This window comes from Anser brachyrhynchus (genome assembly GCF_964034855.1).
Source record: "Anser brachyrhynchus genome assembly, chromosome: Z".
Classification (NCBI taxonomy): Eukaryota; Metazoa; Chordata; class Aves; order Anseriformes; family Anatidae; genus Anser; species Anser brachyrhynchus.
In genome coordinates, this window is record NC_137697.1 from 42,342,464 (window position 1) to 42,369,418 (window position 26,955).

Consider the following 26,955-nt stretch of genomic DNA (forward strand, 5'->3'; position numbering starts at 1 on the left):
GGCTCAGCACGTCATCGCCCCGCGCCGCTGCGCGCAGCCCCAGGCGGCCGGGGAGCGGCGCGGAGCGGAGGCGAAGGGAGCTGAGGGGGCCCGGCCCGGCCCGGCCCTGCCCTCGGCATGTCGGCGGAGAGGCGGCCGGCACCGCTGCCAGGCGCCGAGGTAAGGCCGGCCGCAGCCCCGCGGCTGCTCCGGGGGCCAGCAGGCCCGGGATGGCGGCGGGGCCGGGCCCGGGGATTGCCCCCGGGGGGTGTCGCAAAGCCTCGCCTGTGCTCGTAGCTGCCGGCACAGGCGGTGACCGGCGCGCGTAACCCGCTGCCAAAGTGACTTGTTGCAGCTGCTGGTTGCGTTGCAATGAACGCCGCCTGTTGTCGGTGCCCCGGCGTGTGCGCGCACCCAGCGCGGGTCGGTGGTGGTTCAGGGCAGGTGGGAAATGCACCCGGGTAGATTGGTGTCGTACCAGAAATGGGAAGGCTTTGTAATTAAGCGTTCGTTTCGCACAGAGTGCCTTAAAATGCAGAGGTAAACAAAGCAAGCCGGTACGGTTACATGCGTGCAGCCTCAGACCTTGCAGTAGTGCTGGTCGGGAGTTTGAGCTTACCCTGTGCATCTTCTGCTAAGCCATCCCGCGGGCTTTCTGGAGTGGACCCGTGTGACTGTTTAACGACAACGTTGGCACTGAAGGAAATAATTTTCCAGAGCAGTCACGTTTCTCTTAGGGTTCCTTCATTTTTCTTCTCCCTCTTCCTCTGTTTCTTTTTGGTGAACTTTGTTGTTTTACATGCTTTGTTAGAGCAAAGAGAGCAAACTGACGCTCTTCTGTGACAGTTAAGCTCACGGGAGTGAATGTTTTTCACTTGTAATATTAATCTCAAAGTGCATGTAGCCAAAAAAAAATGTTTTGTTTCTCAGGGCATCAAGTTATCAGCAGAAGTCAAACCATTTGTCCCAAAACATGCAGCAGTAACCATGGCATGGTCAGAACCCTCTGCAGCGTGTGTCTTTCCTAAGTACTTAACTACGTGCTACCCGTTTGTTCAGGAACCGTCTTTGGACAAGTATGTACGTTTTCTGAATCTTATTTCTTGGGGGATTTTAGCTTTCCCGTTTTGGACACTGAGTGCTCTTGGAAAGTCAAAGCTCTGATACACTGATATTCTGCCTCTAGAAATGCTCCCCCTGTTGTCTTCAAGGTTTAGATTTGTGCATTTCTGTTGTTTGGGCATATGTCTGGTGCCTCATCTCCTGTTCCCCAGGCCCCGTATTGTTAAGGAGTATTACAGAGAGTTTGTTGGTCTGTAATGACAGATCTGGCTGCCTCCTGCCCTGGAAGGGGTGGAATCCAGTCCTTGAGTGAAAGAACGGCCGTGTTATGACAGGGCTGGGGTAGAGACAGTCACGTAAAAGCAAGAGAAAGATCCTTCAAGAGGGTTTTTCCTGTAACAAAACATTTAAATATTCCATGGGTTTACTCCTGAATCTCCTCTTCACAACCTGCACAGCCCCAGAAAGGCAATTTCAGCAAGAATTCTAGCGGTTTCTAAAAGTGTGGGTGTTTTTTTTTTTGTTTGTTTTGTTTTGTTTTCTTAAGGAGGCCTGAAAACAGGCGTTCATGGTAGATTTGTAAATGCGTTGTTAACCCCAGAGTTGTCTAGAAAAAGGCCCGTGTACTAGGATAGGAAATAATTGAGTATCGTAATAATCTTGTGATGCTATTGAGTTCTCTAGTTGCATCTCAGGATCTCAAAACTCTAAACATTGAATTAATTTTGCAGTTATTGCAAAATTACGTCCTTTCAAGTTCAGTTAGAACCTTAGAGAACACATTAATTGTAGTCTGTCTTAGCACCTCAGCCATATTATCTTACAGGGAATCTGAGTACTTTCAGAACAATTTTATTTGTAATGTAAGTTTAACTTTGAGGAGAGTATGGCCTCATCTGTGGTATTTTTTAACGTTAAAAAAATAGCAGACAAGCAGTATTCTCCTTAATCTTTTGCCTCGTTGGGACTGAGCCATAGTTGTTATTGTGACTCAGAGTTATTACTTTTTTTTCGCTGTAAGTTGTGATTGCAGGAGTTATTTTGACTACAGTTTATCAGAATTCCAACAAGCACCTTGTTCTGATGGGGGCGTTTTTCTGTTTTTCATCATCTACCCAAGGTTGAGATGTTGGCAGCTTCATGCTGAACAGCTTTAAAATTTAGACAGAATTTTATTTTTCACTCCCTTTTCTTTCCTATTAAACTGTCTTCATCTCAACACAACAGCTGAGAAATGTCCTTCCTCCCTCCCTAATCAAGTTTGTACCTCAGCATGCAGTTTCTGTAGAAATTATAGAATGAAATTGGAAGGAAACTTTGAGTACACATTTGAAGGAAAAAGGCATGAATTAGACATGTGCTTTGTATTTTATACATGCCTTCTACCCCATAAGATGCTATACTCATCCTTTGTTATTATGGTATTTTAGGGTAGATTTCACTGTTTAGTGCTTGTATTTTTGTAGTCAAGTGTGTAATGCGTGTTGTGTCGTTATACTGTGCATTTGCTTTGTTTCACAAGAAAAAGCTGACCAAAAATAAGAACAAAGAAATCCAGTTACCGTAGACAGAAATGAGGGCTATAAATATAAAGCATACTAGGTTCGCAACTTGGAAACAGATAACACCTGTATTTTTAAATATTTCCTAAACTGCATGTTTTATCCAAAACAAAATATGTATTTTTTAAACATCTTATAGCAGTGAGCAAATACTTAATTGCAATAACATGGAATACTTTTGTTTTGAAATATAGCTTTCTTGTTAAACAAATCCTTCAGACCAGGAATGGTATGTTTGTCTAGGCACCGACTATATGCTGAAGATTTACCCTGGGATGACTTCTCATCTTTTTCTCAATGTCCGTCACATAGTGCTATGGGAGATCCTGCATTCTGTGAATACTCCAGCAGCTATTACTCACCTGATGTTGTTTCAAATATATATCCAATAGCTGGCTCACACCATCCTTGTAACAACTCAGCACTCTGTAGTGATTCTGGCATAGTTAGTGAATCTGTCCAGCAACAGTATCCAATCAGACAAGAAAGTAAGAATCTTCCAAAGGTAAGCAAATACACTGTTTTTAAAAGTTATGATCTTGTTTTAAATCAGTCTAAATGTTTTATTCCTTTTTAAAGTGATTAATCTCTCTCTGTTCCTGTAGCAGTAATGAACGGTGGTTAAAGAGGATGTTAGTGTTAATGAGTCCAACTTCATATTTTGAAAAAGTTCATGGAATTCTACAATTCAAGCCAATACAGTTTTTCAAGAAGCATTTTTGGAACTCAAGAGGAATGTATTGTTTTTCCTAAGAAAGTAACATCTGGAGAAAAAAAAAAAATCACTTCTGAACCATGCTTTCCTTCATTCCTTCATTCAATATTTGGGCTTTCAGGGTAGGGAGTGGGGCTGTTTTTAAGCCATTAGCAGCCTCCATGAACATGAATTGTAGAGAACTGATGGCTGTGATCAGCTACATGACCAATATGCGATCATATCGCATATATTGTTGACGGATTTCCAAGACCTGTTATAGTAGAAAACAGTCCCCCTGAGACTAGGAACGTGTTGGAGTGGAGAGGGAAGAAAGGCTCATGTTAGAAATGCTCTCTTGCAATCAAAAGTGAAACAGATGTTCAGTGAACACCTTCAGAGAATTTTGTGTGTCTGTCTGTTAGGGATACATTTCCTGAAGCTTATTTTCAGGATAGATCTATTTTCTAACAAAGAAACAAACAAGAAAAAAAAAAGGCAAGTTCCTCAAATCTGAAATTAGTATTTTTCTTGCTGAGGGAAAATCAAGCACTGAAGCTCCCTGGGGAGATGACTGGCTGAGTTAACATGGCTGAAGTAATATGAAGAAACTTAGTTTAACTTTTGAGGGGAGTTCTGCGATCTTTGTGAGCCTAGGCTGAGCTGAGTACAGTTTGACAGTCTTTTTGGCACTGCTCCTGTCGTTTACATTTTGTGATCTTTAAGAGAGAAATTACTGATTTTTTTGTGTCTTTGCATTTATTTGATCACATCTTTTAAGGCTTTAACAATTTAGTTTTCAAGGTCAGAAAATACCTCATCCCCCTACCCAAGAAAATGGTATTGGTGCAGGATGTACTTCAAATTTAGTCCAGAATCCTCTAATCAGAAAGAGTTAAGCCATGCCTCTAGGTTGATACAGTGTGGTTTGCATAGGTGCTAACCTTGTCCTTTTTCTTTGTCTGCCGTACTGATTCCAGAGCCCAGCTCTGCCAAAAAAAGGTTTATTGTGACCATCACAAGGCTTCAGGATTTTGGTGTAGTGTAGGTGAATCGTTTCCTTTACTGGGAATGTATATCTGTATTTTTTCTATTTACTGTTTTCTGCGAGTATTTTGACTGCTGTTACGTCAGTCTTGCCTGGTTTTGGCCATAGTATGTAGTTTAGTCAAAAGCTTGGAATGCTTTTAGGATTTTAGTCCTTTTCTAGAAGAAACTCAGTCTTAGAAAATAAGACTGGACAATTTAAGACCAAATGATTTTAAGCTTTTGACAGTGCTATGATTAATTTTAATGAGATCTTAAAACACCATTGCATAGAGGCATGGAATAATCCGTTTTCCATGGACTACAAGTAGCGCAGTTAAAAGGTAACAAAGTAGATAAAATTCAGTAACAAATCACTTGCTGGCTGTTCTGGGGTTTGTTGGTTATTTGTGGTTATGGTTTAGTATTTATGATGTATTAGCTTCATTTTCAGGCTTCAGGTGCACAGTTTGTTAACTTGGTTTTATTAAGTTCAAATAGAATCAACTAAATATGTCACAAATACTTTGCAGCAGAGGAGATCAAAAGAGGGTGAGAAAAAATCAGGCAAGAAGAAGCATGATGAAGAGGAGTCCTCTGTCAGGATCATGAACACAACTTTGTTCCAGTCCTCTGCATGCAGCAGAGATTCCATGAAGCCAGGTATAAATGGCTTGTTTGGTTTGAAACATGTAGAATAAATGTAAAATATTTGACTGTTATAACCTCTAGTTTGTGATCATCTTTCTGTATCTAGAGTGGTTAAGGAACAGGACTTTTTTTATGTGACTTTTTGACAACAGATGGTAATGCCTTTTTGTTGATTGCACAAGCTCATGTAAATTGATATAAAAATTTCCTAAACAAGCATCAGAATTTACAGTTGCTTGTCAATTTGTTGTTGTTTATACAAGTTGGTTATAATCACTAGGGTTTGGTTTGTTTGTTTGTTTTACTATGAGGTGTGTACAGCAATAGTTCTTGTAACGGTTACAGTAGCTATGTCAACTGGTATGCTATAGGACATACAGAGATGATTGCAAGCAAGTTTTATTTTTTAGACTTTACATGCTTTATTCAGACAGGTTCGGTAAAACTGCAAGCAAGAAGTCAGCTCAAACTCCAAAAATAGAGTCTCTTCCTATACCTGCCTTTGAAACTACTATTTTGGATTTCCACAAGTCACAGAGTTGGGGAAGCAGTGAGACATTGAATGTACATCATAAAAATGGACCAGTATGTTCAGTGGAAAGTAACCTTATGTGCCTTAGTCAACCACGGATGTCTCTTTTGTTGAACACAAAGGTTAGCTAATGCTTTCATGTTGCAGAACTCATAAAAATATTTTTTTTCCAAAATTCAAGAAACTATTTTTGCATTATGTTAATACCTGTTTAAGTAGCTTGCAAGTGGGAAGTTTCATAGCTAGAGGTTTTACACCTTTTTTCTCTTTTACTCTTTCTCTCTGTTCCTTCGTTGTCTGGTTCTGCGAGCAGATACAGGAAAGCCAAGTACTATGACAGTTTAGATTGGTAATATTGACACATTCAGCAGTATGCCAAGCATGTTGAATCAGAGTTTTTAACAGTGGTTATAGATGACTTATTTTGAAAAAATCCAAATAGCATGAGACTTCCAGTACCTTTCAGTGGAAAACTGCTTGTGATGGAGAGAATACCTTTTTGCTGTTCCTTTTCTTCATTGCTAGTTTGAGTTTGGCGATGGACTTTGTTTTCAGTGTTCTTGGGAGATTAAGAATGAACAAGAAAATGTTTTAGAATCATTCTTTGGGTAATTTTGTAAAATGGAAGTAGTCACCTTACTTGTACAACACAGGAAAAGCATCTGCTTATATTTTATAATGCAATGGGGTCCAGATGTTGATTCCACTAAGAATAGCAACAAAAAAAGGTGGGCTGCAAAATTCCCTACACCTTTGTTTGCATGGGTTGAGGATTTTTTAATTTTAAGTTTTAGCTCTGTTTAGGTAAGTGTTTTTGTTCATATTTGTATGACACCTGACTCCATTTTACAGGAAGATGTTTCTGTGGAAAACAAAGCCCCATCAAAAACTTTAAATGAAACAGTAGCCAGCTTAATTCCCTCTTCATTTGATGGTAGAGGTAAGTGCTACAGACATCAATTATTTCCACATATTTGAACTGCTTGCATTTATCAATTTGCAAAAATTAAGTATTGTCAGGATCTGCTGAACTATAAACAAGGAATTAGACAGCAAGCTCATAAAGAAAAAAAAAAGCTTTTTCAGTTTCTTTCAGATGAGGTGACCACTTATAGCTTATTCTTGCATATAGATTTCATTAGCAGATCAAAATTGGGGTTGTCCTCTTTCTATGTTGTCTCTCTGATGTTGAAAGGCTAATGTTGCTGTTGTTGCCTTCTGCATTGTTTATAAGGAGAGGAAGTGATGCATATTGATTATTGGAACTTAGTAATTTTCAAATTTTTTCAAAAATAAATGTGACAGATATTTGATCAGAAGCAAATTCATTTTAAATAGCTGACAGTGTAGTGTCTAGTATGTACTCTTTTTTTATTCTGTGGCATATGTTATTTCTGTAAAAGCTGCTGAAGATTTGTCCAAGGATAAAGTTATTCCGCTAACTTTGAAGTAATCTGATAACATTTTTCCCCAAATGCTGCTGTCAGTTCCTATCCCCCTGAATAAAATTGATGTTTCAAATAAATGTTAGGGTTAACCTTGTGTGCCCACAAAGCTGCACTCCCCCTCCTCAACCTGCCAGAGGGAGAAAATAAGATGGAAAAGCTTGTGGATCAAGAGAGTCAAAAATCCTCTTGTGGATCAAGAGGATCAAAAGACAGGGAGAGTGCTTACCAGTTACCATCAGAGGCAAAACAGACTCAACTTGGAGTAGATAAATTTAATTTATTGCCAACTAAAAGTAGAGTATATGGTGAGAAACAAGGACAACCCCAAAATGACCTTCCCTGCATACCCCCCCACCCCAACCTTATCCCAGACTCAACCTCACTCCTTCTCTCCCGAGTCTTCTACCTCCTCCCCCCAAGCAGCACAGGGGAACAGGGAGCAGGGCTGCAGTCAGTCTCTGCTGCTCCCTCACGGTCCCTCCCTGCCCCTGCTCCCCGTGGGGTCCCTCCCACGGGATGCCGTCCTGCCCGAACTGAGCCTGCGGGGGCTGCCCGCAGGCAGCAGCTCTTCAAGACCTGCTCCCACATGGCTCCGTGCTGCGGGGTAGAGTCCTTCAGAAAGAGACTGATGTGGCCTGCGTGCCAGCAGCCTGCTCCAGCGTGGCCTCTCCACAGGCTGCAGCTTCCCTCAGGGCATGTTCACCTGCTACCTTGTGGGGTCCCCCATGGCCTACAAGGTGACGACCTGTTTCATTCACCATGGTCTTCTAGGTAGGCTGCAGGGGAACTTCTGTGCCTGACAATATGTGGAGTAGTTGTAACTCTGAAAATTTTCCTGAAGGAGTGAAATGTGTAAGGAAGCATCTGTAGTGGGTTTACATGGCAAGGTTTTGGTAGCAGTGGGCCATAGGGGTGGCTTCTGTGAGAAGCATCTAGAAGCTGCCCCGTGTTTGGTAAGGGCCCCACTGCTGACCAGAGCTGAGCCAATAAGTGATGTTGTTTAGCGCCTCTGCGAGAGCATATTTAAGACGGGGAAAAAAATGCTGCGCCACACACAGAGCAGTTGGGAGAGTGAGAGGAGTGAGGAACAACCTTGCAGGTGCCAAGGTCAGTGAATAAGGAGGGGAAAAGGTGCTCCAGGTGCCGGAGCAGAAGTCCCCTGCGGCCTGTGGTGAGGACCGTGGTGAAGCAGGCTGTCCCCCTGCAGCCCATGGAGTACCATTGTGGAGCAGGGTTCCATGCTGCAGCCCGTGGAGGAGACCACAGTGGAGCAGGTGGACCTGCACTGATGGAGGCTGCGGCCTGTGGAAGACCCCTGCTGGAGCAGGCCCCGGGCCGGACCTGTAGCCCGTGGAGAGGAGACCATGGAGGAGCAGGGGGTCTGGGGGGAGCTGCCGCCCACCCGTGGGGGACCCGTGCTGGAGCAGTTTGCTCCTGGGGGATGGATGGACCCCGTGGTACGGAGCCGTGTGGGAGCAGGTCTTGAAGAGCTGCTGCCTGCGGGCAGCCCCCGCAGGCTCAGTTCGGGAAGGACGGCATCCCGTGGGAGGGACCCCACGGGGAGCAGGGGCAGGGAGGGACCGTGAGGGAGCGGCGGAGAAGCAGCGCTGTAGGCTGACCAAAACCCCCATTCCCCCGTTCCCCTGTGCCGCTCGGGAGGAGGAGGTGGAAGAGGGTGGATGGGGGGGAAGGTGCTTTTGATTTCTTTGCTTTGTTTCTCACTTCGCTAGCTTGTTAGTAATAGGTAATAAATCTTACCATCTTCCTACACTGAGTCTGTTTTGCCCATCACAGTAATTACTGTGCGATCTCCTCATTCATATCTCAACCCTTGAGCCCTTTTCATCATATTTTTCTCCCTGTCCCTCTTTGAGGAGGGGGAGTGAGAGAGCGGTTGTGGTGGAGCTCAGCCGCCCACCCGAGTAAAACCACCCCAGCATCTTATTTCACTCCCTCCTCACAGAGAATATAGCTTTATGATATATTTGCTAGTCCTCGATTAAATCACTATTGACCCTGTGTCTTCTGAATATTTGAGAAATATTTTGTGACATCTTTGGATATCACTTTTTTTTTTCCACAACAGCATTTCCTGAAGCATCTACAGATGGCTCTGCTCAGCCACATCTGTCTTGGGCTATGGTACTTTCACAGCCCCCGAAGAAAACTACGTTGTCATCAGCATCTGAAGGTCTTCCCAGAGGCCCCCCGAAGAAAACTACTTTGTCATCAGCATCTGAAGGTCTTCCCAGAGGCAAAGGAAAGCAGGATAGTCAAGTAAAGGTACTTGAGAATTATTTGCTTTAAACTAATTTCTCTTACTGTGTGGTCATGTCTCTTGCTGTGAGACACTGCCTTTTTTCCTTAGATACTATATAATGTAAACTTCTAGTGTAACTTTTAGGAAGTAATATAAAGTTACGTTGTCCTTATTAGATTTTTTTTCTTCACTTGTGGTCAAAAAAAGAATAACTAGGTATCAGAAAAACAATGCAAATCCATCAACACAAAATTCCAAAATAGCTGATTTGAATATGTCACTTTTAGGCTGGACTTTTTTGAAATTCCCACATTCTGAAACAGGAACAAAACATGGAAATCTTGTCCTACCGGGGTGGAAATTTCATACTGGAATCTCAGTAGTCCAGATATGTTCTGATAATTATTTAATGTGCTTCAAATGAAGAGTTCTTGCAGTACCTCTGAGTTACTAAGAGATCTTGAATTTTCTAGCCTAAGCTGACTAAGATGCATGTTATTTGTTTAAGTGAGGTCACTCATGTATTTATTTTCATAGGTGATAATGAAATAAATCAATTTCTAATAGTCATACCTCATGATTTTTGTTAACAGACAGAAACAAAAACTGATGCTAATGGAACTGAGCCTGAAGAAGTGTCAGCAAAGAAGAAGAAAAAGAAAAAGAAGAAAAAGAAAAACAAGTCACCTACTGATGTAGAAAAAACTCAGAATGAATCTACTGCAATACAAGAACCACCAAGGATTGAGGTACAGTGAGGAGGTTTTTGTTGTGATAATTTTTTTTAGTGTTATGAGTGTGTATTGGAAGACCAGATGTTAGTCAGCTTTCCATACATTTAAGTTCAAACGCCATTAGTAGAGGAAATTGGGTCATGTCCGTGTCAGTTAAGGTTTTTGTTAGAAGGTACAGGTGGGGAGCGGTTGTGCCTTTTGACTTATCAGGGATTGAAGTAGCATAGTTGTGCAGGAAAGACTGGAGAATCTGGATGTTAACAGGTTCCAATAAAAGGCAGATTTCCTAAATGAAAAATATTGCGCAGTAGCTGTTTCAGAAAGCAAAGTGTGCAGTGGATGGGGAGTATACTTGATACCGTAGTGTGCCACAGTATTAAAGAATGCGATATTGGTAATGTGCTTCAGCCCATCTCAAATCTGGAAGCAATTCTTATGGAACGTAGTTGTCACTATTCATTTATATTCCTGATTGCTAATTATTTTTTCATTATTATTTTAATTTGTATAACTGTAATATGCATATTAGTGTATTGATACTTTTGTGTATCAGTATCATGAAGGCCTTAGACTCTCACCTTAAAGAACTGTTGTATGATCTGTGGTTTAACAACCCTTCATTGAAAGACCAGTATTGTACAACAGTAACCACGTGTTGATTTGTTTGATGTAGTGTATGTAATGTTCAGTCTGTGAAATGACAACATAAAGAAACCCTCTTGGCTGGCTTCTGTTCTGTACATTTTAACATGGAACATATGTCAGAACTGTCATTGCATGCGTGGTTCATTGTCCTGGTAGGGCAAAAGAAATGACTTTGTTAACAGACCTTTTCATTATTGAATTGTGGATAGAATCAAAGATCTGCATGATCTTTCCTGCATTACAAAATTCCACCCCCCCCCCCCCCTTTTTTTTTAACTACATGCCAAAATAGAATATCTGATCTGTGAATGACTTATCTAAACAGAAAGAGTGGCAGGAATGCAGGAATTGTGGAAAATAGTAGAAAGGTAATGGTACTGATGAAGACAAAAAAAAGGAAAAAAGAAATCACAAAGGATCATAGAACAGAATGTACATATTGCACTGAAATCCATGATGTGGATGCAGCATCTGGGGTCGTAGCTGGGAACAGCTTTCAGAGCCTCCTCCTGGTTTGATAGGAAAGCTTGAGTGTGAAAAATGCATGAGATGCTTGTATGATATCCTTGAAATAGAAGAACATAAAAGGATCGTGCACATGGAACTTCTGGGGACCTTGAGAACTTAAGAAGGTTCTGTATTTGCAGCTGCTCACTGGAGGAATGTATTGAAATGCTTACTAGATTTCGTAAAAGTCACTAATTAATAGAAACTCCTAATATGCGTAAATTAGTGCATGTGGGGAAAAGTAATCCTGTTTTTATGTCCACAATGAATGTCTCTGAGCCAGGTATTTTCCCTGAGGGAAGAAATTATTAGTAACAGCATCAAATTAGGCCAGTGCTAGTAGTACTGGTCAAACATACAAACAGTGTTATGAATTATTCATAGAAAAATAGGAAAGAAAATGGAAAACATTATGACAACATATAAATCCAGGACAGATCTGATCTAAATAGAATGTGGGTACTAGTTTGTGTGCCCCTTACTCCTTAAAAAAAAAAAAAATACACATACCTGAACTAAAAAAAGATAGAGGGAGGGCTCTGACAACAATCAAAGGTATCAAACTGTTCCTGTGGGAGGCAAGACTGAATAAAGTAAGATTTCTTGGTCTATAAAATAGATGTCTTAGAAGGAATCAAAAGAGACGAGAATAAAAAGGAAATTATTTGCTTGATTTCATTATTTTGTTTTTATGTCCTCTGGTTTTTCTATGTAATGAGTTAAGAACAAATATAAGGAGGTATTACGCCACTCTGAGTGCTAGATTTTGACTATTCCCTTTACTACAGGGTGTTGCAAATGCCAGAAGTTTATGTAAATTCAGTAAGTGATCGGACAAACTGAAATAAATATTTGTTCTACTGAGGGCTATTGAAATCCAAAGGTACTAACTCTGGTTGAAGAAATCCTTAAGATGGAAGAGTGCGTTCACGAAACATTTTCCCTTTCTTCCAGTCTTCTTTTGACCTACTTACAACCATCTTCTAAAATAATTTATTGAGTTAGGTGTGTCTGCACAGACTGAGCTTGCCTGTTCTTAAACATGCTAACTTGGGCTGTTTATATGAAGTCTTCCAGGCTCGAGAAGAAGTGTTGGTATGTTCAGCAGTATTGTCACAGCTGAAAAGGCCTCTTAGAAAGTGGGAGGAGAAGCAATTGAATTAAAACCAGGCTGGTGGTTTTGGGTCATTCTGATTGAAGCTCTCCTGGGTATAAAGTGACCAGGGTGGAGCAAGCTCCACCCTGTCTGTACCAGTGACTTAATTAATCCAGAATCTGGATCCTTTGCTATTAAAATTTGCTAAGTGTATATGGCTACATAATCACTTGACTGATTTATCTGTTTATTTCCGTACTGTAGTCAAGAGTTATTACCCCTTTGCCTGTCCTTTTGTTCTTCACCACTAACATATTTAAGGCAGAGTTGCACAGCTGGAGACTGTACTGGAAGAAGAGGGGAGTTGTTTGCAAGGCTGTTAAATGATCTGAAAAACACTCCTTTAGGAGCCATTTACGTCTAAGTATTTGTATCAGCTGACAGCAATAACAAGCTGCTGTTGGAAGCATTTCTTTCCTAAGCTCTTTCAGCCCTGAATTAACTACTACTGCCTAGTTGATTTAACCATTGTAGTGCTGATTATAGTTGGTGGCGCTACCCTCAGCTTCTGAATTTTTGTACAGTGAAATAAATGATGGTAAGTGAGTGATAAGCAGGGAGAAAACCATTTGAACATAGGAAAACTCAGTTTTGAGAATATGGACTTGATGGTTCATACAAAAGCATCATTTTCTGTTTAATTTATTTAGGATGCTGAGGAGTTTCCTGATCTGGCAGCTGCTTTTGATAGGAGAAACAAATCAGGATTTCAGAAACCACCATTTATTCCTGCTGTTAGAAAGCAAGCTGAAGTAAGTAATCTTATAACTTTACCTGAATTTTAAGAAAATAAGCATGAAAAGACTGCAGGTTTTAGCTGAATGAAGATGGAATTCTCTTGACTAAATGTGAATGCCTACAATGTAGCTCTCTACCCATGGCGTTCCCCATAGGTTCTCTGTAAAGTCAATGTATTCAGTAGATTGAGGATTTTCCTACATAGGACATTAAGGTTTAATTTTGCATTTCATAAAAGGACAAAAAAAATAGGAAGACTCATTTTCTGGCTTTACTGTTTGTGCATACAATCAAATTTCACTGGCATCTGAATTGTGTAACACTGTTGTCAAACTGTGCAAGGGTAAGTACTTCAGTCTGACATTGGTCATAAATCCAAGCTACTTAATTTGCCATAAGTGAAATGAATTAAGGATTCATTTGGAAATTTATTAAGGATTAATATAGAAATTTATTCAATATGGGAATGAATCCCAAACATAAATCACAAGGATTGGAAATATGATTGCTCTTGCAGAGCAAATAAATAATAAAGGTAAAAATTTGTGTTCCTTTTTCTTTGAAGCCAGTTTTGTTGGTAGAAATTTTTGTCCTTTTTTTTTTCTTTTTTTGCTTTTTACTGCTCAAGGCAGTAAAAGGCATGGTGATTGCTCAAACCAGGTTTGCTATAAAGAAAACAGTTTGCAGACCTGCAGTGAAAATGAGAGAAGCCTTTGACTTTTGTAAGCTCAAGTGGAATATCACCTCTCAAAACATGCATAGGTTGTAGAGGCGTTATCATAAAGTAGCTTATATTTCTTCATAACAAGTATTTGACGAGGAAGCTGCTTTGCTGTTTTTAATTCCAAATATGAAAAAAGTAAGTAAATATGAGTCTGATGTAATAGGGCAGCAAATAAGTGATTTCACTGTTACAAGAATTTCATTGCTACTTAAGATGTAGATCATAGTTTTAAACCCCATTTACTGTAGATAGGATGACTAGCATACACCAAATGAATTTAATACCACTTTCACTTTACCCTTTTTGTGTCTTTTAATACTTTTTCTTCCTTGTTACCTTTTGTCTCTAAATAAAGGTCCATTACCCCAAAGAGTCTTGGGATAGTTGCTCTCCCACACTGGATGGGACTCCTAAAGTAGATGTATTGTCAGGGAAGCAGGCTTCGTCTTTACCGTTAGAAAGGAAGAAAATGCAGGTAAATTAATTTATATTTGAAAATAAGTTGTCAATTCAAAATTACAAAGGAAACTAACGTATTTAAATATAAGACTAAGTCCAAGCTCTTCCATGATTGTATTCATAGTTCCTCATCCTTACTTCAAGGTAAGTGACAAGGTCCTCTTGACTTAAAACGCTCAGGTGTAGTAATTGCTACCCTCCTGGTTTGTGTTACAATTTTTAGGGGAAAATAATAGCTTTTTAATGTATGCAAGTTTCAGGTATTGCAATTTTTCTTTCTCCTCTCTTACTTGATCATGACATAAATCCAACCCTCACTGATTGTCTTAAGAAGTTGAGAACCTCTTGAAAATGGTTTGGCCAGATTAAGACATGGAGATCCACTTAGCCTGGGTCAAGAAGGAGAAAAACACCACAGCAGTGAGGTCAATAAGTAGTTCCATGTTGGCTTGTAGGTTCTGGCATAGCTCTGATGAAAGGTAAGATCTTGCACTCAGCAAGAGGAGATCATATTATCTCCTGTTTTAACACAGTTAAGGAATATATCTGATCTTCCAAAGTAAGTACAAAATCTGTGAGTTATTTTCTTATCATGTTCTGCAGTCACAGTTTTCCCTTTCTTAGTCTTTACTAGTCTATTCATGTGTAATCTTTTTATATTCTGAATCATTACATGTGGTGGCAAATATGGGACACCACTTTCAACTTCTCTTCAAAGCAGACAGAAAGATTAGTGCTTATAAGGCAATGCTGCTTAAAGGAAGAGCTGGTGACCTCTTTTTTAAAAAAGCATTGAAGATAGTGATGTATGTGTATTGCAATCACATGCCCTAGAAAATTCACTGTACTTTTAACAAAACTTTCAATTCTGGTAAGGCCTTTTTTCTTTTTCAGAAATAGGTGGCAATTTGACCGAAGTGTGATCCTGACATGAAACACCTGCTTTAATAAAGACTTGATTATTCTATGCTTTATTTCAGTAACTATTAAAAAGTAACAACACAGTATTTGAACTGTTTTTGACTTTTTATGTTTCACGTTAAAGTTCATATGAGTTTAAAGAGCAAAATAGTTTGATTACATCAAGTTAAAAATTAAAAGTGTACTGTGAATTAAGTTTGTAAGAATATATTCTTCAACAGTCTCTGCATTCAGAAATGGAAAACAGTTTAATCTATTCTTCATTTGCTCAGGAAACATCCAAGAGCAGTGGTAAGAAGAGTCAAATTCCTGTGCAACTGGATTTAGGTGGCATGCTGGCAGTCTTGGAGCAGAAACAGCAAACAGAGAAGTCAAAACAATCTTCTAAGTCTGTGGTGTTTTCAGGTACTGGTTATGGTTAAATTTACTTACTTTCAACTTGAGTTGTGTTTCAGTATTCAAACTTAAAATGCAGCCTGATTCTGATATATAATCATACATGTATATTCAGGCAGCAGCATCGTTCGCAAGATGCAAGAGAAAATCATCTTGTGTTTTGTGTGTATTTGTTGTTGTTTTTTAATTCATTCGTTTATTTAAAAAAAGACATGAAAGCCTGAAATTTTTAGAGGAAGAGTTGGGGCAAGAAAAATCTTCAAGACACTGAACTGTAAAAAAAAAAATAAAAATAAATCATATAACTATGAAAGGTGATTGAAATTTAGTTTTGAGGAAAATATTAATGTTTTTGGAAGTTTTTGTTTTGTCTTAAGTAAGTGTGTTACTGCTGTGCTTTTAGCTTACAGGAAGGGGTTACACAATAACAAAGGCCATATTAAACTCTTCTGATGCTAAAAACCCTAGAGCTGTTACCTTATGCAAAAAAACTGCTTTGTAAACACAGGGGTTATATGAGAGTCACTCAGCCCAATTCAAAGGATGAGTTCTGCTGTTCCTGAGAATTGTGCAATAGTGGCTTTTAACAAAATGCTAAATTTTGGTGATAGAATCCTTCAAACCCTGTTGATGCATACCAAGGAAACAAATAGACCAGTGCCAGGTCAAAATTTAGTCCTAGCTGTGTTAGTGCTGTACATTTTGCAAAAAGAATCATGGTGTTTGCCGGAACTTAAGGATGATAAATGTTCTCTCATGATTTTGGTACTGTGAAAAGAGCTAATTGAAGGAGCGTTCATCTCACAAAGTTTAATGTGATATCTTTATAAGCTTTTCAAAAAAGCTCAAAGTACTAGTCTTCAATGAGGCTTAGCTGAGAGATCTTGTACGATGTTTTTTTTAATTCTGCAGTTGATTTTTATTTTCCCCCATTTGAATCAGCTGGTACTGTGGAGGGGCTAACAACCAGTTTTACATAATTATATAATACACGGATATATAATACATAATTATATAATACACAGATTGGAAAGTAGGTGGTGGGTCATGAATTTATGGGTTGCAGTACTTCCTTTCTAGTAACAGATTACCTGCACAAGACAAATTTTTGTATCGTGTTGACATCCTCAAATTGTAAGGCAGATGTTACCTCACTTTTCTATTTTTATTTTAGTGTTATTCAGTGCAGTTAAATCAGTGCATATCAAAATGCAGCATTAGTTTGTAAAATAGCATTGTGCTGATCTCTGTAGCTGGAAACAAAGCACAGTGAGCAAGAAAGGCAGGGAATGCAACTGCAGCTGAAATTATTTCATTCCACTTACTACTTCATTTGGTGAATAACGTATAGGTGGAAAAACATAGTAAAGCAGTATCTATTTGAATTTAAATTAAATTCTGGAAATGCATCAGTCATTCAAAATGACAAACTGTTGAAGTCATCAGTTTCAGCAGCATAAGAGCTCTGAGGTGCCTGCAGGACGTACGTATTGCTTCAAATCCAGTTTTAATTCTTGACGACGCCTGTGCTACCATACTGCACCGCGTTCTTGGCAGTGTTCTCAGTTTGCCTTTGTTGCACAGTGCCTAAAGAGAAAAGTAGTGGTGTAAGAGATTTGTGAAGTAAGCAGCTTATGCTAATTGTGCTGTATGTGATATTGGAGGATCAGCACATAAAGACTTTGTAAGCAGTAAATGAAGATGGCTTAAGACAAATTGCCAGAAGCTTTGTGTAATTTTTAGTGAGAAGAGGTTGCCTCAGGTGCAGAGGTGTCAAGCTCGTTCCACTGTTACTTATGTCATCATGTTCATTTACTTGGTAACGTAACCTGGTTTATATTGCAGGTAATGGAAGTTACAAGATACAGTAATTCTTAGTGACCCTGGGTTGAAAATGGAGAGTATTTGTTAGGGTATGGTTTGGCAGTTCCAAGTTCAGTCACTCGGCCAGTCATTTAAAGCCTCTGGGCCCTAAGCCCTCTGAAAAGTGCAGGTAAAGTGGACATCTTCAGAGAGATGTTTAGATTGAGCACCAGAGACTTAGCAGTAGTTTTACAGTGAAACACGGAGATTTCTGAAGGTTTACTAAGCTGAGGTGGCTTGGTGTTAAAGGCAGCATGGAGTGCAGTGATCTGCCAAATTCTACTTCTGAGACAGAGTTTGTGATTCTGGTAGTATGATAATAGTAGAGGAAATGTCATTAACTTGGGAGGGGTCTAAAAGTATCTTTATTAAAGAGCACCGTTTAATGACACAGAATTGCCTGTAAACATTCTTAGAAGCAACACGAATTTAATATGCTCATACTAGTCCTATTCCAGTCATTAATCTTGCATTGGATTCTGCTTTAGGTATTTTGTGCTAGTTGTCTGATACAGACTTCTTTTTTATCTCAGTTGGTGGTGCCATACCATTGCTTTCTAAAGAACCTGCTACAACCACAAAAAGTCACCGGTTAAATCAAGGAAAGATGCCTCATAACCCTTTGGATTCCAGCGCTCCTTTGGTAAAGAAAGGGAAGCAGAGAGAAGTCCCTAAAGCAAAGAGACCAACACCTCTTAAAAAGGTGCTGATATTTTTAACGTTTATAGAATCATAGTACGTTATAGGCTAATGTAATTTTAGTATTACTCTGAGTCTGTTAAAATTCTTGTTACAGAGATAGGCATCTCAGCTTCTGCTTGCCAAAATTCAGTTTTGGCTTTCCTTGGTTTAAATAGAAAAGGGGAGGAAGAGGAGAAGTCTTACCAAACAGCATATAACATTTCCCCCAAAAATATATTTCCTCACTTACATGACTTTATAGCTGAAGATAGCTGTCACTACCAAAGTGTGTGCAAATGACTGGAACAGGGGGACATCCAAAGAAACCTTGTTTGGTTTGGACAAGATACGCTGATTTTCAGGAGTGGGGATAATGAACATGCAAAGTTAGTGTTTAATGTATCTGGGTTCTTCCAAGCAAGAATTTCTGCTGACTCTCCAGTAACTAGTGTTAGATCAGCCTGGGGGTTTCAGTTCTCTTCCCTCTTTGCCCATTCATGTTGTTTCTTGTCATGCCGCCTATACAGAGTATTTTTGTAATACCACTGGTTTCATTTCTGGCACTTTCCTTTCCCCAGATGTAATACTCCATCACTGGGTTACATCTTGGTCTAGAAAAGTCCTTATGGCGTTAGCGAAGGTAGTTTACTAGTCGTTCTGTGCTGACTGTTTGAATTCGAGAACTGTACACTATAAAACCATAACAAACTCTTGGGGGGGGGGGGGGGGGGGAGAGGGGAGGGACAGTAATTACTGTTGAGTCTTTTGGCTGTTCTATTTTCATGCCATCTATTTTCCAAAGTGGGTCTGAGAAGACAAATATCCGCTTCGTCTGCATAATATCTGTGTTCTGAGTATGGTATGGATTATCTTTGTTCTTCTTTCTTCTTTGACAAACACAAATGGAGAAATTTACTATGGCAATTAGGTTCCATGGTGTAGTTCATTACAAAGTTTGGCCAGGTTAGCTGATCTTGGCAGCCATATGTATAATGACCACTTCTTAGCCAGCTACAAAGGCAGAGAAGGAAGATGCGTTTCAAGAAACTGATTAGTGATTTCACCTATAGCAGCATATTTGGATTGAGCATGTCTTACTTCCCTTCCTTCTTCAGTGTACCATACAGATATTGATCTGTAGTTTGTTTTTTTGTTCGTTTGTTTGTTTTCCAACCTGCAAGTTCAGAAACAGCAAGCAGTGCAATAGAGACTGACTTGGGATTCTTAACAGGGGAACAAATGGAGAAGGTAGATTGGTAGATTCTTGGTTAAGCAAATTCCAATGTGCATGATGCAGGGTGGGTGGGTGGGAAAGAGAGTTTGAATGCTTAGCTGAAGTGCTAGAAATTGATTGTTTGAAGAAGAAAGGTAAAGAGGGAGACATTTTTTCATTTGCCAGCAAGGCAGATCACTAGAAATAGCTTTCTCCACCCAGCTGCTGGTAGTCTAGGAAAAAAAGATCCTTTTTAATGTAGATTTAAGGAATATCTTTTCTTCTCTATGTTATTTTGAAGAACTGCAGAATTTATATGTAAACTTAAAAATACATGTAAGTCTTGAAATATAGCACCAAAGTTCTTTGATCCATATGTAAACACTTGGTAAGAGAAACTGTTTTTTATCTGTGATACTGATTTTTTTTTTTTATTTCTATATTTTAGATTATTCTGAAAGAAAGAGAGCAGCGAAAACAGCAACACCTGTTAGAACAAACAGCAATACCAAAAGATGGAGATACTTGTCTGTCTGCAGGAAATACTACTGAAGTTGAAACACTTCTACAGGATAGTCAAGCAGGTATCTTGCAAGCTATAACATAGTATGTACATTGAGATTTGAGAGTGAGCACACTTGGTACTTTCAAAAATTATACCAAATACTGCCAAATGAAAATGTAACTTCAAAATTTTCAAAGATTCAACACTGGCTTATCTAGAGTTTAAAGTATGCCAAAGTTGATGCTCACTGTAGCTGAGTAATTGGGATTCTGGTTACTATTTCACACTTTTATGCCTGTTGGATTTATTATATGTCATAATGAGACTCCCCGCATCTCTATGGCAGTATGTTTTAAAAAGAGGAACAATAACTAATGGTGACAGGGGAGGGTTCAGGTTGGAAAACTGGAGAAGGTTCTTCACTGAGAGGGTGTTCGGGCACTGGAACAGGCTCTCCAGGGAAGTGGTCCCAGCACTAAGCTTGCTGGAGTTAAGCATTTGGACCATGCTCTCAGAAATACAGTCTGTTTTTTGCATGGTCCTGTGTGGAGCCAGAAGTTGGACTTCATTATCCTTGTGGGACCCTTCCAACTCTAAGATTCTATGAATTTAAAAAAAAAAAAAAAAAACACTTGTTCACATACTACTGTTGTAATACTGAAATAACTCTTCAAGAGATAGGTACTTCACGTTAGTCTCTTCACAGTAGCTTTGTCGTCTGTCTTTTCATTGAAACATCTTTATTTATATGATAGCTGTTCCTGTAATGCAAGTTGCTGAAGGGTTTCTGGAGAGCACAGGGATCAAGGAGTCTACAGAAAGCTCTATGGCTTCAAAGCAGCTAACTTCTAATCTTCCAAAAATCCATAGTAGGAGATTTAGAGAGTAAGTACTGATTGCACTGATACCTGTTTTCCAACAGTACCACCAATGTGGCAATTTTCTAACAAGGTACTTTAACTGCATTTTGTGCAAAACTAATTAGCGTTTAGTCTAAGATTCTAAATTTCTTTTTCTATAAGCTGGTGCACAAGTGAAAAAATGAAATCCAGAGACATTGTTTGTACATTGTTGTAGTTGTCATTTGAGAATAAATTATACTTGCAGGAAAAAAAAGGTGAAGAATTCATGAGAGACTAAGGAAGGAAAAGTAGCTGAGTATAAGTACCATGCATTAAACAAATGGAGTACCAGCTCAATACTCAACAATAAGAGTAGGACACCTCACTTATTTTTAGTGTGTAGTTTGGTTTTCTTCTGACGGGAAAAACAGCAAGTATGTAAAAAGTATTTACTTAAGATTTTTTTTCAGTGGCTAAGAACTTAAAGAAAGGTTTGATAGCACAGCTAGATACCACAGGTAACAAACCAAAGTAAAACATATATATATAAATTTATACCATAAACCTATATATATATTTATACCAATAAATATGTCTTTATGTAATATTTTCTATTCAAGCATTTTTCTGAGGATCTTTATTTTGACCTATCTAAATAAAAGCTCAACAACAAAAGTAAATAATTCTAGTTTATTTCTTTAAATACATGGCTACTTATAATAAAGATGAAAATCTGAATCAAATTCCTCCTCCCCAGAACATTAGGAATATGTTCTTTTTGTCTTTCGTCCTATTTCACTTAACTTCAGTATCAGACCACAGCTTTGTGGTTTTCATAATGAAAGGGTAAAAATGGATGTACTTCATCTTTCTAGTATTTCCTGGGAAAGATGAGGGTTCTGAATTAATTTTTTCCCATTTTTTACACAAGTAGCCCTTCAGTAAGGAAGGGTCTCAAGGAAAAATAATCTAAGGATGTCAACAGAAAGATGGCAAGTGGCAAATTCACATACCATTATGAGAAGAGAGTCCAAGGTAAATCCTGGCTCTTGAAGAGTTACAATTATCTTAAGTAAATATTTCTTTTCTTGTATGTCATAAGTGTGTCTGGAGTGGGAATAGAAAATGGACAAAGACATATTTGTAATTTCAGAGTTGTTAACATTTAATTTATTATTTCTTCCAGTTATTGCAGCCAGGTACTTAGCAAAGAAGTTGACAGTTGTGTGACAGATCTCTTAAAAGAACTGGTTCGTTTCCAAGATCGTTTGTATCAGAAAGACCCAGTAAAGGCTAAGATAAAGCGCAGGCTTGTTATGGGGCTTAGAGAAGTTTTGAAACATCTGAGGCTGAAAAAACTGAAGTGTGTCATCATCTCTCCTAACTGCGAAAAGATTCAGTCAAAGGGTAAATAAGTTAAAAAAAAAAATAAAGTTTGTTTAATAAAAGAAATGTAAAAAAGCGGACTTCATATACTTATGATGATGATTATTATTATTTTTATTGGCAGAACCTATCTGAGTAGCCTTTGAAATCCAATCATATAAAGAGGTCTTCCTTTTTCAGATTGTTTACTTTTGTGCATCTGAAGTGTGAACTAAGTCAAGAATATCTGGGGTGGGGAAAGTTACTTGAAACTGGCATCTGTTTACTTACTGATTTGCATTGCAGTTGCACAAAAGATTGCACTGGCACAGCTGAGAAGAGAAAAAGGTTACTGATGTCAGTTGTGTCAACACAAGAAACCCTCCTGTTATCAGTATTTTTAGGCTACAGATTGACAATAAGTTGTCAGTGATTCTTTGTTTAAAAATTGCTTTACTAATTATTGTCATTAATTTCTACTAACTTTTAAATATTTTCGTAGCAGTCAGATCTTTTTATAGTTGATTTGTTTCTGTAGTAAAACTTATTGTTCCTTACATACAAAAAAAAAAGAATAGTAGCAGACTAAGGATACTGCTAATTAACAAAAAAGTGTCAAATTCTCCTTTAAAAATGGAGATCTAACACTGTTATTGAGATCCATGTATTTGTTCTTGCAAACTCTTGTCATTTCTAAATGTTCCCATAATCCTGTAGTATTCATCATCTTTTAACACTGTCTTCTAGCTCGAATAGTGTTGTTCATTGTTAACTCTATTATCTGCTCCAGGTGGGTTGGATGAGACACTACATAACATTATCGACTGTGCCTGTGAGCAGAATATCCCATTTGTTTTTGCCCTTAATCGCAAGGCCCTAGGCCGTTGTGTGAACAAAGCAGTGCCTGTGAGTGTGGTGGGAATTTTTAGCTATGATGGGGCTCAGGTGAGTTGAGAGATCAAGTTTTATGCTTTTGTTTAGCTTTACTTTCTACATGCAGGGGAAAAAAAAATGTTCCTTCTTTAAGGTTTTGCTTGTTTTGCTTTTGCATACCTGCATTCTTTATTCTAGGTAAGTGGCTTATATGAAAAATTAATTATAAATGTACAGCCACTCAGTAGTGTTCAAAAAGTGATTTCACAATCTTTTCCTGACATTGTCTCCACCTAGATGTCTTTCCAACTTGTTTGTTTCAGGAGAGTTAAGTTTCTGTAAAAGCTTGGTTTGTTTTTCTGGTTTTATAAACATTTAAGTGGTGGAGTTGCATCGTTTACAATATGCCCCATTCCTGGAAGTGTTGAAGGCCAGGCAGGATGGGGCTTTGAGCAACCTGGTCTGGTGGGAGGTGTCCCTGCCCATGGCAGGGGGGTTGGAAGTGGGTGATCTGTAAGGTCCCTTCCAACCCAAACAGACAATGGATGCTTATAAAAATATTCTTAAAAATAGGGAAAAAGCTAAGGCCAAAGGTGGAAGGTATTAAAGATCACCACCTTCTGGTTAGCTGAACAGACGTTTCAATGAATCTTCAGGATAACAATCTTGCCTTGAAAATGAATGTAGCGTGTAGAAGACTGTTTTAAACTTTGCAGTGTTTACTTGTGTGGACAAACCTACATTAGTTGGTTTTGAAAAAATTTTCATTCATGATTTTGCAGCAAAATATTGCTACGCACATTTTAGTTTCTGTTCTTACTGACTAAAAATACACATTGGGTTTCAACTTTATATATAAATATGCATGTGTTCCGAATAAGGGATATTCATTCAGATTTTCATAGAGATGTTAAAACATACTGTCTCATGTAAGTAATACTAGTATTTTATATTTATATAGGACCATTTTCATAGAATGGTTCAGCTGACAACAGAGGCCAGGAAGGCCTACAAAGATATGATAGCTGCTTTGGAGGAAGAAGCTGAAGGAAGACTAAGAGAAGCTCAACTTAACATCGTAACCACTGAACATGAAAATAGTTACTTATCAGACGCTGGTAGAACGGCTTCCAGGGACTCTGAGGATGTACCAAATTATAGTGAGTATTTAGGGACTAATTTTGGTTTAGTTTTCTCTTCATTCCACTTCACCATTTTCACTGGAAAAATGACACCTGGCATGTTAGTGGTTAGTAAGGGGGGAGATGTGCTTTTCTGTGATTTTTGTTTTCCTGATTCTGTGAAACTGAGGTCAGCTCCAGCTGAGAAACTCTTAGACAAAATCCCTCTGAAATCCTCTGATGGGAGGTGAAACACATTGCTTTATCCAAGGAGGTTTTAATGGAGTTGTTATTCCCATTTGTTAGAAAATCCTACAAATGTGTTTTACCACCAACACCTCTCCCCCCAGGTGTATATACTCTGTACTTAGGGTGGACTTAAGTTCTGTATTGAAGCTTGTTTGAGATACATCTTCCTGTCCAAAATTGTTCATGTTTTGTTAAGGCCTTGCACTTCTAGAAACACATTCTTCCAGCTCTGTTAATGCATTCAGCAGCCAACAGTAGTTGTTATAGATACTAGGCAACTTTAAAACTTGTTTGGAAGTTTTGAAAACTTAGGAGTTTTTGAAAGTTGGATACACCTTCAGAGTTGAACCTTGCTTGAGTATGAGGCTGGATCAAGGACCTCAGTGCATTCCTGCGTATTTAAAATATTGTTTCATTGGTCGTGTGATGTTTCATGATAGATGTGCCAACTTATCTCAGCATTTACTTTGAGGAGGAGGAAGTTGAAAATCAATGACTTTACATTTTAGGTTTTGCCTCAAGTGTTATAAAATAACTTAGGGGATTTTGATTTGTTTTTCTTTGTGTGTTTCTTTTATTCTAATATTCTCTAGTTAAAATCTGGAGGAGAAAGCTTGAAGAAGAGTATAACCCCTATGCGCTGGAACTGGAAAAGAGTGCAACTGCTGATGTGGCGGTACTGAATTCAGAAGAGCATCACTAAATGTAGATCCGATTCTGTTAGGTGTTCTAAGGTTTTGCATTTTTCTATAGATCTGTAAATACTTTATCTAAAATTAAATATCCATCTATGAAAATGGCATAGCAAGATAAAATAACTTAAAAAATTATCTGAAGACAGCTAAGTAAACTGTTCTGAATCCCCTTAAGCAAAATGCACACTGGAGTACATGAGGCACTGCCTAATTCTTTTAAAGTTCTGTGTACTTGGCTGATTACTATAGCAGATGATAATAGCAAACAAATTGTCTTAATGCAGAACACCTTGAACTGGCTTTGCATACTAGTAATGGTTTTATGGACTTTTGATTTGTAAACAGTGCAATATACCAAAAGAATTTGTTAGCAAGATGGTTTGCTTTGGGGAGAGATTCCACAAGATGGATGTTTGGAGCTTAGGGGATTTGGGATTTTGATTTATGATGTTGTTGTTTTTGTTATGCTTTCTAAAGCTACTCAGGTGGGCAGGCTGGCACAACTGTCACTCTCTACCAGTCAGCAAGAAGTGAATTCTGGGCAGGCGCAGCTAGTTAGAACCTAATTAAGGAAGGCCATAATGATGAAGATTCCCAGTTAGTTCTTCTCCTGTGATAATGTATTGTTCTGGGATCATACTGCAGGTGTAAAGAAGAGAATATGAACTATAGAGGACATTCATGAAGTGAAAAGGCTCTGTTTGGGAATGTTCTAACGTTGATAAAGGAAACAGCGCTGATGTTTCTGTTCTCTGATGTTACTGAGATCAGTTCACTACAGGTCCTGCTTTGAAGTTAAAGGATACTGGAGGACACAGAATGGGCCAGCCTGCTGTCCTATCTATCTGTACCTTTTCCATGCCGGCAGACTCCTCATTCCTTTATTTTAGGGTTGTGTCGGTGTATATATGCAAGAGTTTTTTAATCAGCCTCTGTTTGTATCTAAGGTAGGGAAAATTTTTATCTTATATTTGAAATAAATTTAAAAACTAAATGTGCTCTTAATGGTGTGGAGGAGCACCTTAGTGGGAATGTCCTGTATAAATACCTCTGCAGCTCGCAGACATAAGAGGACAAGCCTAAAAGAAGTCTTTGGAGGATGCAGATGTAACTGGTCAGCTGTTCTGAAAAAAAAATATATAGATGTCATGTGCTGCAGGTAGCATCTTTGAAGTGCATTAATAAATACTTCACATTTAACTGTTGTAGTGCAGTACTTTGAAAAGTAGCTGCCTCTTTAAGTTAGATGTGATACAAAAATCTTTCTTTAAATGATTTCAGAATTCAAAGACTTTTGTAGAATGTAAGATGTATAAAATCTATTAGAATATATTGTTTCAATAAACTATGTTGGAGACCTTCTTTGTGATTTAAATAAACTCTTCTGATGGGCACTTAATGGATACCTGAATTGTTAGTTGTGAGCAAAAACATTGGTAAAGGAAGTAAACCAGACTTGGGCTGACATGCACAGTTGGTTACTGGTTATGATGATCATCTCCTAATTTATTCTAATCTTAAATGGAATTTGATCCCAGTGATGAAAGATGGGTTTGCCCAGCAGCTATTCTTGACCCGGAGGTAGGTTGTGATTTGTTAGCATTCGTGCCACTTTGATACACATCTAAAACTGCTGAACTATTTTTTCTAGTCTCTGTGTGGTAGTGTGGAATGGGGACCAGTTGCTGAAGATCACAGCAAAAGCTTCATTTTTTGCCATACTTTCTATTTTGTCTTATTGTAGAAGAACATGAAAAATGACTTTGGAAACATTATGGGTTGTTCAAAATCTTACGGAATTATTTTCTGCTCTTTGAATGTATCTAAAAATTTCACTATAAGGTGTCACAGCTGTGTTCACTAATCATTAGACATGTTTTTTTCTTTACAAAGTAGAGCTAAGCAAAATCCGGCAATCAGTTTTTAACTACTTGGAGTACTTCTTTGCACAGACAAGGCAAAATTCAGTTATGCTTTTCTAAAATTCTCTGACCTCAGCCTTTTAAAGGTCTTACCTTATCATTCAGCAACACAGAACTAAACTGAAGTCTGCT

The 26,955-nt window shown here is 38.6% G+C and overlaps 1 protein-coding gene across 5 annotated transcripts; it reads left to right on the forward strand.

Annotated features, from left to right (window-relative positions):
* On the forward strand, window positions 1–26,300 carry SECISBP2 (SECIS binding protein 2). 5 transcript variants are annotated; one of them, XM_080575115.1, is made up of 18 exons: window positions 1–159; window positions 910–1,055; window positions 2,916–3,108; window positions 4,860–4,986; window positions 5,405–5,628; window positions 6,359–6,446; window positions 9,041–9,237; window positions 9,808–9,963; window positions 12,907–13,008; window positions 14,074–14,193; window positions 15,371–15,503; window positions 17,891–18,060; window positions 19,700–19,835; window positions 20,512–20,641; window positions 21,785–22,005; window positions 22,754–22,908; window positions 23,798–23,996; window positions 24,800–26,300. In XM_080575115.1, exons 1-18 carry the CDS (start codon window positions 118–120, stop codon window positions 24,907–24,909), a joined length of 2,649 nt encoding a protein of 882 aa, XP_080431241.1. In that variant the 5' UTR covers window positions 1–117; the 3' UTR covers window positions 24,910–26,300. The 5 variants fall into 5 exon arrangements, with proteins under 5 accessions (XP_080431241.1, XP_080431239.1, XP_080431240.1 ...); XM_080575113.1 differs by having other exon boundaries at window positions 2–159; window positions 2,847–3,108; XM_080575114.1 differs by having other exon boundaries at window positions 2–159; window positions 4,857–4,986.
* Window positions 26,301–26,955: the final 655 nt, after the last annotated feature.

Coding starts and splice junctions, on each gene's coding strand:
- SECISBP2 (XM_080575112.1), top strand. CDS start 118: ATGTCGGCGGAGAGGCGGCCGGCACCGCTGCCAGGCGCCGAG. Junction 160..909: donor CACCGCTGCCAGGCGCCGAG/GTAAGGCCGGCC, acceptor TTTGTTTCTCAG/GGCATCAAGTTATCAGCAGA. Junction 6,447..9,040: donor CTCTTCATTTGATGGTAGAG/GTAAGTGCTACA, acceptor TTTCCACAACAG/CATTTCCTGAAGCATCTACA.